General features: G+C 46.8%; 1 protein-coding gene across 2 annotated transcripts; it reads left to right on the plus strand.

Annotated features, from left to right (window-relative positions):
* Positions 1 to 160: 160 nt before the first annotated feature.
* USP18 (ubiquitin specific peptidase 18) lies at positions 161 to 15479 on the plus strand. Of its 2 annotated transcripts, none has more exons than XM_048301030.1 (11): positions 161 to 264; positions 4604 to 4799; positions 5450 to 5546; positions 6768 to 6913; positions 8458 to 8537; positions 9319 to 9465; positions 10292 to 10387; positions 11391 to 11561; positions 12299 to 12430; positions 12863 to 12912; positions 13437 to 15479. In XM_048301030.1, the coding sequence occupies exons 2-11, from the start codon at positions 4631 to 4633 to the stop codon at positions 13483 to 13485; spliced, it is 1137 nt and encodes a 378-aa protein (XP_048156987.1). In that variant the 5' UTR covers positions 161 to 264; positions 4604 to 4630; the 3' UTR covers positions 13486 to 15479. The 2 variants fall into 2 exon arrangements, with proteins under 2 accessions (XP_048156987.1, XP_048156985.1); XM_048301028.1 differs by lacking the exon at positions 161 to 264 and adding an exon at positions 1596 to 1743.
* Positions 15480 to 16051: the final 572 nt, after the last annotated feature.

Below are 16051 nucleotides of genomic sequence, written 5' to 3' on the forward strand. Positions count from 1 at the left end.
GTTCCTAAACCAAGAAAACCAAATTGCTCCAACAGTGCGCGCTGTGAATCGCCGCTCTGCTGGCGATAAACATCTCAAACACTCGGCCATCGCAGGCACCGCCCAGGTGCTGTAAGAGACCGGACTGGCGGTGCTCAGGGCTCGAGCAATCGCTGGGTGCAGGGAGGGGCTTCCCAGGTGCAGAAGGACGTGCCCACCTGAGGCTACAAACTGGGTTTCCAGATAAAGGAAGCAGCTGATAAGAAGCAAATCCTTCGAGGTGGGGTAAGTCCTGGTCATGCCTCCCTTACGCAGTGACCCAGTTGTGAAAACTCCTCTCCGAAGTACTGCGACATTCACACCTCATTCACGGCTGATGGGCCGTACCACAGGGGTGTGGATTCCTTAACTTCCCGAAGGCTGCTTAGATCTCATCCTGACCACCACCACTACGATTTACGTCATTTGCAAGGACACTCAGTAACCAGGAGCCCGGCTCTTGAAGCAGTCAATGCACTTTTTGGAGCTCTCTGGACACCAGAAGTGCCGTGGCAATTGTCAGGGGCTAGCAGCTTTTGTCAAAGGGACACTACACCGTGAGCTCGGCAGGCAGTGCGTTTGGGCACCCAAACACTGCGCCTTTCACTTTTAGCCATCCCTTCACCTGAGCCCATTTTCTGGGCTCACACTTCTGCCTGCTGCCTGCCTTGGAAGTGGCGTGTCGCGACTGAGTTCCGCAGGCAAAGCTTAAAATACCCTTAACACTCCTCCTGAGCGCCCCAGGCTCTCACAGGGGTCATTACCAAAAGCTGTTTCAGCTGCACGCTGCTTCACTAACTTCCACCTGGCAGATCTAGTTCCTATCTAACCTTCAGTGTCCTTTTACACTTTGTTTCATTGTCTCTCGGCAATTTATGGCTTAGCTGTTCATCTCTCTCCCTTCTATCAGGCAGTGGCCATACAAGCCAGCAATAGGAAGGGACCATCACTAAATTTAAACTATTGCTGAGAGCCTCTGCCTCAGTCACAGCCAAGACGCTGAGTCATCTGTGCCCTTCTGCTCACAAGTCCCTACAGATGTCCACACCGCTCCCTGTGACGATTCAGGGCAGTTTCCACTGTCCCGGCTGAAGACCTCGGACTGCTGAGAACTGACGAGTTGTGCTGCCTGTGACAGAGCCAGGCAGTGCGAGCACGTTCCCCACTACCTGCCCAGAGGGTGTGCAACTGGGACCTCTCCCCAGGGAAAGCTCTGATGAGCTCCAGCCAGCCCCTCTGAAAGCCTCCTGTGTGCTGTCTCCTTCCCACGGCCCAGCGAAGCCGCGCGGGGGCTGCCCAGCGGTGCCGAACGCAGGGCTGGCAGTACCTGCTGTCCTCACCCATGCTGCCGGATGAGCTGTGCGGGGACGCTTCATCCCCAGAGTGCCTCCCCCACGCAAAGTGAGCTGTGTTAAGGGTTTCTCCCAGCCCGCTGCGTGCCGGGATGAGGCGGCGCAGGGCGGCTCCGAGTTTCACTTTCTGTGCCTGTTCCCGGCCGAGCGGGAAATGAAAACTGCGCGGCGGGGCGGGCACTGCCTCTGCCTGACGTGGCGGGGCCGCCCCGCTCCGCCCGCCGCTCTCCCGCGTCCCGCTGCCTTCCCGCTGCCCGCGGCTTCTCCGCACCGCTCCGGCGCGGGCAGATGTGGTGTGCGAGCCCCCGCTGCCCCCTGTCAGCAGCTGCGCTGTGAGCTCCAGCTCGAAGCGCTGCTGGTCCTGCGGGAATTGGTAAGAAGCCTTTTTGCTGGTTTGTGAGATCGGATGCCAGAGGGGCAGTGTGTCAGGAGGGAAGGAAATAGAAAGAGAGGGAAATAACGGAGAGTAGGTTAGCAGCTCAGGGGGAAGTCTCCTTTCAGTTGCATCCCAGAGAAGTGTGGAGGTGATGCGCTCTCAGGTGCTTCCTTCCCTTCCTTCTTTTAAGGGTGGGTCGTGACACTGAATCCCTTCTGGAGCCCTTCATGGAGCACCTCAGGGGGACCATGGAAACATAGAATGGTTTGGGTTGGAAGGGACCTTGAAGATCTAGTTCCAACCCCCCTGCTGAGGCCAGGGACACCTTCCACTAGAATAGACTGCTCAGAGCCCCATCCTGGCCTCCCTATCTGCAGCCCACAGCCTGCCCTAGCACCATCTGCACCCCAAGATTCCCGTGACGGGAAAGGAGCTGACAGGGAAGGGATGACAAGTGCCAGAGGTGGGAGCCATCCTCGTGGGGTGTGAAGAGCCAGGTGGGGGTTTGTCATGAGAAGCCAGTGTCTTGGGAGGGCAGATGGAGAGTGGAACAGGCCAGGGTGAAAGGGAAGATGCTGGGCTGGCTGAGGGAGGGTGAGGGTAGATGATTATGGGGTGGAGGGTACGAGGAGGGTATCACTGCTCTCTGTTCTCTGCCCAGTGCTGGTGCAGCCGCTTGGCTTGGCCAAGCCACGTGCGCTGAGGTACCGAGTCCTACCCCTGACATGAAACCAAGACGCTGCTTCTCCAGGGAGAGAGGAGAAATGGGGGTAGGAGGAGAGCATGCCCCCCACTTCCTCGGCTCACTCACCAGTTGTTTTATATACTTGTGCAGGGAAAAGGAGGTCAAGTGCAAATCTTAGGAAGGCTGTATTTCTGATAGCTAAAACGAGGCGGTTCCAAGGGTTGGGAAGTTCTGTTTGTGTCCCTGGTCCCACAGCAGGATTCCTGATAGGGGTGACTGGGAGAGAATTTCATAGAACCAGAGACACAAATCCTCCTGTATCCCACTGCACCTTCCTGCCCTAAGATCCCTAAGATCTTTCTACCTTTCCCTCAAGTCACCCAAAGCCATTTAGCCCTGTGCTTGGTCTTTAATCCTCCCTTTCCTGACAAAACATGCGTCTTGCAGGTTTGCTTTATCCCCAGTACATCCCCAGCTGTTGTTCAGCTACCTCTGTGCTGCCTGTCCCTCTCCTTTCTGTCTCTTTCCACATCCCCACTGCCTGTGAGCATCCCTTACTTTCTGGCTGATACTACACCAGCTAAACCCACCCGCCCGAGATGGGCTCCCATTCCAGCTCAGCTTACAGAAACCTGAACGCGTCGTTAAATCATTTCCAGGAAAACAGGCAGCGTGTGTTCAGGCTCTGTTTCGGCAAGGGCGAAATCAGATGAAATTTCTCTTTTTCTGTGTAGCTGTTCTAATCACCAGGCTTGGGTATAAAAAGTCACGTTCTTGAATCTGTCTTTGAATGTCAGAGTTGATTTTTTTTTTTCCCCCTGAATAAAACTTCTCAGCAAATTTGACAATATTTAGTGACTCTTAGTGTGTGACACTTAGAGAGCAAAAGTAATCTTCAGCAGTAAACAATCAAAAGTGCAGTTGGGAGTAAGTATACTTAAGCTTAAAGGTAATAATCGGGGGGAAAAATCCATTTCTAGCTTCTCTGCCCAAATCTTGAGTAACTTTGATATTTGACACTATTAGGCACAGTTAACCCAAAAACATGCTTTTAAAGCAAAGGTTTTCTTTTTTATGAAAGGCAGAATGAGGATTTTGCTTATTTTCCTTTCTTAGTAGCTTTTCTTCATTCTTTCAGTGCTTGGCCTTAGGCTGATTTTACGTGCTGTTTAATGTTTGTAGGATAATAATTTCTGAGCATTTATTTTGGTCTCCCCCCCTTCCCCGTGAATATCTGCTTTTTTCTGATTCTGTCTGCATGTTGGCAGTGGGCTGTTAGAAAGTTTCATTTTTGCATTTGAACTTTTACTATATTGTTTTGTCCATGTATTTTTGTTTTGCTTTAGTAGCTGAGTCACAGGAGACTGTCAGAATAATGGTCTGTTAAATCCTTCCTTTAAAATCAAGGCATTATAATGGTTCTCTTGCACAAACAGTTACTTTGCCTGTGATCACTTGAAGGAACAGAAAAAGAAACTGATATGTTGGTGCTTGAACGTCTTTCAAAATTACAGTCCAAAGTGTCACAGTAATGCTGTGACTCAGGCGCTTAAAACCAATGCTGGGGAGCCCAGTACAGAAACTAAACGTGCTTATCTGGTCAGGAGAGAAGGTGAAACTTGGCCTTTTGAATACTTGGGCTACTTTGTGTGATAAAACATTGCTTTTTCTAAACAGAGGAGTTTTGCAACATCTGCCTTTTGGGCAATTTTAATCATCTTATTTACCAAATCTTTTCAAACAGGGATACATGGAGTTCCGTGGCTAGATGGAGCTGTTTCTGTGGAACTGAAGGCTCATTTATTTATTTAGCCACAAGAGGAAGACAGGATGAGGAATTGTCATCAGACTCCCTTTCTGTTCCCTTAGCAATAGCCCACATGCCTCAACACTCATGTTAATTCAAATATCCCAAATGCTGTTACAGTAATCTTACTGACTTTATTGATATTCCAGGCTGGGCTGGATGGGCCCCTCAGCAACCTGATCTAGTGGGTGGCATCCCTGCCCATGGCACGAGGGGTTGGAACTAGATAATCTTTAAAGTTCCTTTCCAACCCAAACCATTCAATGATTTTATGATTTCACCTTTTTCATAATGAAAATGTTGTGGACAAGTCCTGTGTTTTGGGATGCTCCCACTCTTTCTGATCTTTCTGTGTCTCTCTGCAGTCCTTCTGTCTTTGAACAATATTGTTGATGGGACAAAGAAGTGGGCGTCAAGAAAGAAGCAAGAAACCAGAGCTGGCATTAAGTGAGACCATGGAGGCAGAAACCGAAGTACGAAATAATGAAGAGGAAACCAAAGAGGCGAAGGCCAAAAACCAGAGGCTGATGTCTGTCTTTGGTGTGGCAGACTTAAAAAATGGTAATAATGTTTTGCCTATTCTTTGCTCTCATATTTTCTATTTCTAATGCCTGCTGTTCCATTCTCTGTCCATAGGCTTTATTTTCTCCTACTCCTTATGTCTTCACTGAGAAATATGCAGATGATTCTCATTTTGCCTTGCCAAGTAACCATGTTGAGTTTTTTGAGAATGGATTACATGGAGATCTCAGAGCTTTTTCCCTATTTAGCTCCATAAATTGGCCATTGCAGCTGAAAAGGCCTAGCTGCTGGCTCTGTCTCTTTCCAAACACAGCCAGCAGTGCTGGATTTGCTAAGCTATGGACTAGGACCTAGTTATTCCCCTCATACAGGCGACCTTTGCCTCTTGTTGTTCTATTTTATGTTTAGGTGTGTTATGAGAGGACTGAAGATAGAGGAACTGGGAGAAATCTGAGCATCATTAGCCAGGCTTACTTGGATTTTCCTGTCAGTTGCCAAACAAAACCCAATGTTACTTGCTTGAGCAACGGAAGAATAGATTGAACACGTTTCCAGCTCTGACCAAGGTGCTGGGCCTATCCACTGAATGCCTGAATATGCGCAAGAAGAGTTTGCCACTTTCAAATAATTTCCACTTTCTTTTCTTGTACCTATCCCCAGGCCTCACTTCCTCTTTTTCTACCCTACAGAAGCTATTGGACTGTACAACCTTGGACTGAGCTGCTGTCTGAACTCTCTGCTCCAAGTGTTCCTCATGAACATACGCTTCACAGGGATACTCCGAAGGTACCACCTGTTTGAGCTACCGGAGATATTTCTGTCGTTGCTGTGTTGTCTCCACTCCTTTTTCATATGGGATGTGCCCTTGAAGGCTTGCATCACCGAGGTGCTATGGGGATGCTTTTGTTCCCTCAGCGAGGTCTCTGCCTTGTTGTGTCTGTCATCTACAGACTAGGCCCTGCAAAGGGAGGAGTTGCAGTGTTCTGCCTTGTTAGTCATCTCTGGTTCACGTCCTGAACTGGGTCTTTCTGGCTTGTATCTCTCTTTTCCATAACAGGATGTAATTCTATTCCAGGTTTACTCAGAGGCCGTTAAAATAAAGGATGCGTCACATGTAGCCATATCCACTATTAATTTTGTCACTTTAAGCATGTAAACATAAACCTACTGCAATCCCTGGCCTCTGGGCCCCGTTTGCCCTGGCTAGCCCCTGATAGAGAAGAGTGGTGTTGCAGATCATGAATACATAGCATTACTTTGTTTTGCCTGGCTGTTGTCTCTGCATGCTTTTGAGGAGGTTTTGGGCTTCCGTCTCCCTACCGACCACACTAATAACTGGTTTGATTTGTTTTCAATTTACTCAGTTCACTGCAGCTTTAATCATCTAAGTGGATCATTCCTATTCAGTTCTTTCTTATGTGCTCACTACGGTGCAGAGGAGAAAGAAGACAAATTACAGACGTGCAGAGATGAGAAGTGTCATAACTGGGCAAAGCTAAATAATGTAGACTGTAGGTTACCATGCTTATTTGAAGAAAGACTTAGAAAAACCTGTGGGCTACAATAAATTCACGGAGAATTAAAAGGTTTTGTTGGCATGTAGTTGAAATACAAGCATTATGATATATATGCCCATGAAATTTTGAGGGCATGTTGAGAATGAGAACATCAATGGGTGGGAGGCAAGAAAAGCTCTGAAATTGTCTGTAACTTATGTTGTTTCTAGAGGCCAGAAAGCACTTGAGGTCCCACTTGGCCTGTCCCTTATTCAGGAACAAACCAACTTAAAATTTTGGCCTTTTACTTTAGAACTGTCAGCCTGCACTGTGGGACAAGCTAGTGCAGGTGACTGCTTCCCCTTTTTCCTTCTTTTGCTGAAAATGTACCCATTCTGATTCCTCTTGAGCTGCTGCCTCTGCTACTGACCTGGGCTCCTTCAGGTATGATGTCTGGTATTTCTCCATTGTACAGCCTGATTACCACTGGTGTTGCTTCTTCCCCTTTCAGGATTGCAGTGCCGTCATCTCATGTGCAGAGGAAGAACAGTGTTCCGTACCAAATGCTCCTGCTCTTGGAGAAGATGCAGTGTGGCAAGTGCAAAGCTGTTAGTCCCACAGAGCTGGCTTGGTGCCTTTCACTGCACAGGGTGAAATGTAAGTAGTGGCACTGCCTCGTGCCCACCTCTGTCTGCAGACCAGGGTGCTCATCATCCAGCACTTACAAGCAGTGCAGACTCCAACATCTCCTTCAGGAATTCAGAAATGTCAGGAGTTAGGTGCACAGAGACGCAGTGCTCTTTGTAGCTGCCTCCCAGCTGTGAGTGCAATGCTGTGTCTTACTTGGGAAGAGAGGAGAAAAACCCTGGATGTATTTGCTGATGTCCAAAGGGTGGGAAGACTATCAGACTGCTAGAAGATCCAGCTATGGATACTGGCCAGGAGGAAAGGGCTGGGCAGGGCAGAGAGGCCAGTTCACTGTGTGATTTGTCTTGCTGTACTGGCATCATGATAGTGAAATAGCTGCTGTTACTTACTGGAAGAAGGGGATAGTGTGGAAAAGAGAACGAGTTCGCACAGATCCCCTTCCTGCTCCTTCTTATAAGGGCAGAGAGAAGAATTTTCAGGCTAAATCTCCCAAATGGTCAAAGTTCTAAAGGAGTGAGCTTTTTAATGTGTGGGTGGCCAGTGACAATGGGATGCCAAGAGTCTGTCTATGTGTACAAATACACAGGGTATAACCAAATACCCTTATCTTTATCATATAAAAGCCCAAACAGGAGAGCACTGAAAGGGGAGGTGCCCTGACCTTTATGAAAGAGGAGCACAAGATAAGCTCAATATCCCTGCTTGCATCGTTTTTCCCCTGACTCTGAGTGGCTTTGCAGTCAGCCATCTCTCTTCCAGTTAAAGAGAGATAAGGATCAAGGGGTTTATACTATCTGGTGTGTGAGACATATGGATAGGCCCTCCTGTCACTTTTATCTCAGCGCTCAAGACTAGTTTAATCCTTCATGGGGCATGAGGGGATGAGGGAAACAGGTGTGTGGAGTAATAAAGAATCTTCCCTGTATTGTTTCTAAGGAGGATTCAAAAGGGACTGTTCCCAAGGGCATGACAGGACATGTGACATAAAGGTGATAAGGCGTTATGGCTTGAAACTGAGAGCAGGTTTAGATTCAGTATTGGGAAGAAATTTTTTACTGTGGGAGTGGTGAGACACTGACACAGGATGCCCAGGGAAGCTGTGGATGCTGCATCCCTGCAAGTGTTCAAGGCCAGGTTGAAAGGTGTTTGCTGGTCTAGAGGAAGGTGGTTTTGCCTGGGGTGGGGAGAGTGGAACCAGATGATCTTTAAGGCTCCTTCCAACCCAAACCATTCTATGATGCTATGAAATATAACCCTCAACTCAGAGAGCCATCTGAGCCCTCCTCTGGTGGGTACTGAGTATCCTCTTGTCCCTACATCTGGTGACAAGGACACGACTTTTGCACTGGGTGGTACAAACCCTCCTGTCTTTTCCCACTGCCTGCTCAGGTCACAATGGAGAAATTGCAGCTTGTGCCCAGTCTAAGCTCTGTCTGCAGGGACAAGAGACTGGATCTAATGGGGGACAACAAATTTCCCTTTGCCATTTGTGGGAAATCTGTGTTCGGTGCTGTTCATGATACTGATTGAGGTTGTGTTTTCTGTTTGTGCAGTGTTTGTGCAGCATGATGCTGCTCAGCTCTTTCTGACTCTCTGGAACTTGTTACAGAAGCAGATGAAAAAGCCAGAGCTGGTAAGGATGAACCCTTGGCCCTTATCATGTGTAGTTTTCTCTGCTCCTTGAAGGATCCCATCCACTGGCAATTGACCTAAGTTAAATTTTAAAAATTATCCCCTCTCTCATTGCATCTTTCAAATGAGACAGAGAATCTTTGTTTCGTAAGCTTCGGTATTTTGAATCACAGTTAAGTTTTGCTCATCCTACTTTCAGGGCATGCCAGTCTTCATTCTAGTGGGAGAGCTGATTAATAACCAAAAGACTGATCTTTTTGCAGCACTGTATTTAGTTATATGTAATTTCTTTTTTTTCCCCCAAATTTCTGTAATTTGTTGTATCTTGACACAGCTTTTCCATTCTTTGAAATCAGCCACGTGCACTTCATTATAATTAGCCACTGATAGTACATTATGTATACAACAGCTCCTCCCATGGGACTGGGAAGAGAAAAGTGACTCTTCCCTGACTGGCTGTCATAGTTTTATTAATACAGAAGACAGGCTTCTGTTGCAGTTTCAAGCAAAAAAGAACAATTCTGCATCAAAGCAGATATTTAACTGTCTGATCTTACAGGCTGTGTCTTTCCCTTCTGTTAGGGAACTAGGGGAAGGAGTTGTTCTCCTTTAAATTGTGGGAAGTACCCTGTCCACATAAGTCACTGTCACATCTTGGTTCCAACCTTGAAGCAATAACCTTGTTTGAAATGTGTGACCACATGGGCTTCCCCACCCATAGGGAAACAGTTCAGTTGTCTTCTTCATAAACCTTGTTTTGGCCTTTATTTTCACGCCTCCAGGTTGAAGAGCTGAGGGATTTGTACACAATCTGCATACAGGAGCATCTGGCCTGTCAGAAATGCTCTTTTGAAGTAAAGAGCAACAGCACCATGTTAACCCTTCCACTCCCAGTGTTGGATGCCAATTCTCACAGGCTGAAGACTCTGGTAAGTTTAGCAGCAGCACTGTTTCCTTAGGAGATGATTCCCCTCTGTTCACTGTGGGAGCCTTCTCTTGCAGTAGTGGTGTCTTCTGGGTCTTATCAAGAATCCTTACAAGAGTCTCTGTAGAGTGTCTGGGACTTCGAGGTGGTCTTTTCTCATTCACATTTCTTCTTTGTTTGGAGGAGCTTTAAAGCTCGCAAAAAATGTGCTTGCTTTGGGGACTGAAAAATAAAGGCTGTGAAGAGCTTTTCTAAAAAGAGTGCTGATTAAATACTCTGTAACAGACTCAAAGACTCAAACTACACAGTGATGTGCACCTGGGAGTCCTCAGGTACCACAGAGAGGTGCCCTAGGTAGCTCAGCATCCCTGTGTTTGCCCAGTGTCCTGTCACTGTGGAGTCAGTGCTGCTGTGGACATCCAGATGCAGCAGTGCTGGTGGCCCGTGTGTGTGCTGCTGGATACAGTGGATTTTTCAAATGCCAGTGGACCACCGGACCTTATTGATTCTCTGACCACTTTACAATGGTTCAGCATTAAAGAGCTTCTCTGAAAACCTCTAAGGCTTTGAAGTAGGTATAAAAGACACACATCAACACCTTCTCTGTGGAATATGTGGTGCTTTTTTTTTTCCCCCAACTAATGCAATCACAGCAGCAGCTAGGAGAAATGAGGTACCTATTTTTTTCAGGCTGCTAGGCAGTCTTTTGTCCTTTGAATAAAACACACCTTCTGTAGCTTTGCTGTTTTCTTGGACCCTCTGAAATAACATAGAAATAAAAATCCAGCTCGAAGGAATTCAGTTGAAAGAAATCTCCTCTGTCTTCTTAGGAGGAGTCTCTGCAATACTTCTTCCATCCAGAAGAGCTGACTGGTCAAAACATGTGTTTCTGTCAACAGTGTGGGAGGAAAACAACTTTTCTGCAGGTAATTGGAGAATTATTTCCCCATGTCTCACACCCAAAACTCCCTTTAGGACTGGGGAGGGTGGGGAAAGGACTCAACCATATCAATTGAAGAGGAGACCAGCACCTCAGATTTGTCAGCAGAGCAGTGTCAGTGAGATATAAACCACAGGCATCTTTCCTCCTGTTAGGAAGTTCCCTGTTGTAGATGTAGCTCTTGCCACAAAACAATACTTTCAAGGGTTTTAATAGAAGTCAGTGAGGGATGTAGCATTTCTGTGCCAGCAGAAAAGCTGCTGTTAGTTTATGTTGTGTGCCCACTGTGGGCCTTTGCACTGCTGTGTAGCTCCAGAGGTAGATAAGGATATGTCACTGGAGCTGGTCATACACATAAAGGTAGGATACTGTGATTTCCTTTCTTCCCTGCTCTCCCCAGTTCTTACAGTATACTGTGAGTCTCTGCCAGATGATGTATTGGCTGTTTCATGGAGAGCAGGTGCATTAAAGGGAGTGGTGTGTGAGGGAGGCTGCCTCAGCCCAAGGCTTGGAGGGGACTTTCCACAGCATTGTCACTGTTGGGCTGCCTCTGAGGCCACAAGGCATCCACGTGTCTTGGTGGCAGCGGCAGCGATCTCAACAAAGGCAGTGCTGGAAGGAAGGAGCTGTCAGCCTTCTGTGGTCACATGTCACAGGAAGTTGATTTGTCTCTCCTCACCTTCCTAGTGCTACCAGCCTGGGGCTAGGAAAGCACATGAGAAATGAAGCAGCCCTTGAGGCACCCAAGGCTGGGTGCTGATCACACTAAAGCTGAAAACCTTGGTTATCACAGCTCTGTTACGTGGGTGTGCCTTGTGTGCAGACGGGCTACAAAGGTTTGGCATCTGCTGTCCCATGGAACTGGCAAATATTCACCGGAGCACTGACTGCTCTCCATTCTACATGCACTGGGTGGCAATGGCTGTTTCCACCCTGCCTCCCCAGGGTTTGTTCCCTAGTTTTATACGGTGTTATTTATTGCTTTACAGAGCATGAAGCTCGTCCGTCTGCCACAGACTCTGACCTTGCACCTGAAGCGCTTCTGCTTTGAAAGATCATCTCATTCACACAAGCTAAGTCACTGCCTGCCATTCCCACAAGAACTTGACTTCAATGAAGTCTTGACAGAAAATCAGTGCCAAGCAGATGACAGTGAAAAGGTGAGATACTCCTAAGGCCCTGTTCAAAAAGGGCAGATTTTTTTCTCCTCTCTGCTCCAGTCTCATAAAAATTTAAGAGATCACACCTTGTCTCAGTTCTAAGTGCCTGTCTTAAAAATCTATGTCTCAGACTTTACCTGTGCCCGGTGTTGTCTCACATCCCATAGTTTTAACGGCTTCAGTCAATGTTCTGTGCTCAGATTAAATAACCAAAGGCACCAAAACTGGAACTTCCTGCCTTAAGGACAAAAGCCAGGCTTTGCAGATCTCACCTGTCTAAGACAGAAGAACTCTATTCCTGGTATTTCCCATGCAGTATTGTTGGTATTGTTGGCCACAGAGTTGGGTATTGTCGGCCACAACAGCTTTGCCAAGTAGCTGAGATGGATCTGCCCCACTGTGGGTCTGTTTCTCTTACTGGGAAATAACAAGGGGAAGTGTGGCAACAACAGAAGTCACCGCTGCAGGTTGGCTGTGGTGAACCTCTTTGCTGCTCCTTTGTTGTCCTGTTGCCTTTTTCACAGCCCTCTGGTCTCCAGGGAGGCTGCCAGCCCATAGCTGACAGGCAAAACTCTGAGGGTAAGAGCAAAAAAGGCAGGATACTCAGGGCCAATCTGATTTTTTTCCCCTTTTTCTTTACAAAATGCACGCCCTTGCTGCCCTGGCTGCTGCTTCTCTACAGTCCATGGCAGATGAGAATTGCTGCACTGAGAGTTACTCTTTGTGTCTCTCTGCAGGCTACCTGGCAGTACGAGCTTTTTGCTGTTGTGGCCCATTCAGGATCAAGCAGCTGTGGCCATTACTGTGCCTACATTCGAAGCCTCACAGAGTGTAAATGGTATTGCTTCAACGATTCTCAGGTTTGCCAGGTGAGCACATCAAGCCACGTTTCTTTTGTACCTTTCTGGATGCTCCTCCAGGTCTCATCCAGTCTGACTGGCTGCCAACTAAGGAGAACCAGGAAAGGAAACTGAGGCTGCAGAGCTTTGTGCATCTCTGCTACAGGATGCTCTGGGCTGAGGGCAGAGTGACTCTCACTTCTGTACCAAACAAGGCCTCAGGTTCTGCTTTGCCATTTGCTGAATACCCTGCTTGATGTACCCTACATCTGTTTAATGTATATGTTCAGAAGAGGAACTGCTTTTCCTCAAAGAGTAAAAGCAATAAACCAATTTATTGAAAGGTGTTAATTCCTGAAGTGACACTTAAACCACTCTTCTGAGAACTGCTGGATGGTATCAGAATGTGTCCATCTCTTAAGAGTTCTTATCAGCCTCCTCTTGTGTGTGTTTCTTCTCTAGGTATCGTGGGATGATGTTAAATGCACCTATGGACATGCCAGCCTCTACTGGTATGCAAACATATCCCTGTTCTTTCCTGATGCTGCTCTGGACTTTGGAATGAGGGTAGCAAAGAGAGGGAAGACAAATGTTTTGGCCTGGATATTGCCTGGGGTGTAGTGGGGACGCAGGAGAGGAGAAGAGGCATCCTTGTGCCCCAGTTACTCTGGTGGGACTACATATGCCTATCCTGGGAGCCTGCAGGGTTGCTGAGCAGTCACAAAGTGGGCTGCAGGAGTGGTCTTGTTACTTAGGACTGCCCCTTGGACCCTCCTCTATCCTGACTGAAGTTGGATGTGTCAGTCAGGATTTCTCTGTGCTTTTTGTTCTGATGCATCATACGAGAATGAGCTTATAGGAGGGAGATAATCCTTCCTATAGACTACAGCACTGCCAGGGAATCTTGGGAACACTGGAGAGGACCAGCTTAGTTGACCTAAAGCTCAGAAAGCTGAGCAGGAGCAAACCTGGGATGTTACTTGCAACCTAGATCTTCAAACATACCTTGTGATTTGGTTTTTCTTTGCCTGCACAGGAGAGAAACGGCCTATCTCTTGATTTATATGAAAAAGAATCCTCAGTAGCCCCATGGAGGAGTATCAGAATGTCTCAGAAAGCTGTGCATTGTCCATGGAGCTCAGCACCTCTGTGCCAGTGTGGACATGTACAAGTGTTTAACAAGAAAGACATTCTGCACTCAGCAACCTCGGCCTTCACATTCATCTATGAAGAAAGAAGCAGCAGACACTCAACTAGAGAAAGGATCTAAGAACTGTTGCAGCTGGAAACTTTTTCTTTTGTGTATTTTTTTTATATTTATGTGATTTCCTCTTTAGAAGATGGTGAAGTTAGTCCTTGTCTCTGCTGCCTTACCGTTTTCCTTAATGCTGATGCCTGGGTTCCAGTCCAGGGGAGGTGTTTGGCCTGAAAGCCTGTGTGGTGTTCCAGGGAGGTGCGTGGTATGACTGGAGAGCTGTGGCAACCATACCTAGCCAGTAAGAGATCAAGACTTCCTTTGTCCTTTTAGCACCATTTAGATGCTGGCAAGCTGGGCAGGAGACCCAAAAAATCACCCCAGAAACAACTGGAGGAAGGATCAGAACTCTTACGACACACACTCCTTAAAACCTCCCTGGAAATGAATCACTGCACGGGCTGAGATGTGTAGAGAAGTGTTTTAAATCAGAAGCTACTGGAGCAGTTCTGATTTACGAGATGAGTTCGCAAAAATTTGTGCAGGTGATGATTATTTCAGCAGGTTTATCAGGGGTTTAGATGCATTTTCTTTCCTGTAGAGGAAATGTTCAGAGCAGCAGAGATTCTGAAGCTAATTAGTGATTTTGCACAACACAGGCCATACACAGGTGATAAGGGAAGTGAGATGCCTTGATGTGCTTGAACCTTTGGGATTTTCCTTAAGTATTCTTCACCTGGTTGCCAGCTGGAATTGTCTTGCTCTCTCCTTTCCTTCTCTGCCCATGAAGTGGAAATGTCCCCCAGGTAGAAAAAGGCTCTGAAGAAAACAATTTTGTAAAGAAACAGTAATTTTAAAACCTCCTGTAGAGTCCTGTCACTCTGTGCTGCTGGTTCAGCCAAGGCAAGACCACACGGAGGGAAAAGGTAAGGAGAGCTGGAAAGGAAGGTTGGTGATATCTGACAGTGGGAACAAGAATGTTCTAAAGGCTCATCACAAGGCTCTGTGGTGAGGAAAGTTAAAAATTTTGTGTGGCTTTTAAAGCACTCATGGCGTTAACTCTTGATGTGCCACAGTCTGGGAAGGGATCGAGGATCCCAGAAACAGATCTGGAAGTACCTACAGCCTAATATACTCCGTGACTGTATCTTTACAAAGGTGCTGTTTTTGTGGGACTGAGAAATTACAGAATTAGATTAATGTTATTATAGAAATTATATACAATTATAAAACTAATGTAGATATTCTGTGTGTATAACTTAATTTTATTTCGGTAGTGATGATGAAGTTCACAAATCATGTCCATTTTCTGTTGATATGTGGAAGGTGAATTGAGAAATCTTGGAGCATAGCTGTGAAATTACTCCTTCATGGCGTAGCAGGTATTTATTTCGCTGTATTAGCAAGGTCCATTATTCTGTTCAACTCTGTATTCATATTATTTTTTCTGGGGTGAAAAAATCCCAGTGTATTATTTGTCATCAGGATGAGGAATTCTCAGCCTGTTCACCTTCAGGAATGCATTGCACTCTTTCTAAAGCATCTTGCAGTGGGTGAGTAAGAAAACCAAGTTTCTGTTTGCTTTTCCAACACTTCGCCTCTGTGAAGGAGCTGAAAAAAGCTGCACTTTCAGGAACTTTCAGGAACTGAGTTGTTGGGATAAGAGACTGACATTTCTAATTAGCTATAACTTGAAATTTAAAAACTTATGAAAAATGCCTTAAATGTGTCATAACCTTCCAGTGATGTGACCCATCAAGGAAACAACTGCAGAGACATATTTAAGAATCTTTTCAGTCAGTGAAAAAAACCATTTAATTTCAGTGAAAAGTAATCAGTGTTTTTTTTAATAAAATATTATGGGATACATTCCCTAGAAAATCAGTCTTGTGGTTTATTCTTGATCTGGTCTTCCTAAACACCCTGAATGCAGCTGGGAGGCTACAGGCCACGTGCACAGAGGTGTGTGCTCGCATCAGGAGTTCAGGGTAGAGCTGCTGCCGGTGCTTAGCTCCAAGAGCCAAGGCAAACCAGCTAAACCTGGACACTTCACCCTTGTGCTGGAGGCACAATGAGTTTGTTTTCAGGTTTGCTTCCACGTGCAGATGGGCCATGGGGAGAGCAGGGTAGGGTGAGCAAACTCGGGTTTAAAAACTGCCCGACCTGAGCTGCTTTTGCAAAAAGCCACCTTGGCTGCCTCTGTGGCCACAGCAACGCTCAGCCTTGTGCTGGATAAAGTGCCCAGGAGTTGCTTTCATCTGAGGAGCCCCCTTCCAGCCTGGAGCCCAGGGTTCAGGGCTGGTGTGCTGCTGAATGGGCATAACACGGAGCGTGGTGGGCACGTGGAGTCCTCAGCTGGGGCTGCTGGCATAAAACAGCTCCCGGTGTTTCTGCCAAAAACACTTTTCTACCAAAGAACCACCAGGAAGGAGTGGGCATTATTTGTCCTATGTTTG

This window comes from Corvus hawaiiensis, chromosome 4 (genome assembly GCF_020740725.1).
Source record: "Corvus hawaiiensis isolate bCorHaw1 chromosome 4, bCorHaw1.pri.cur, whole genome shotgun sequence".
In the NCBI taxonomy this organism is placed as follows: domain Eukaryota; kingdom Metazoa; phylum Chordata; class Aves; order Passeriformes; family Corvidae; genus Corvus; species Corvus hawaiiensis.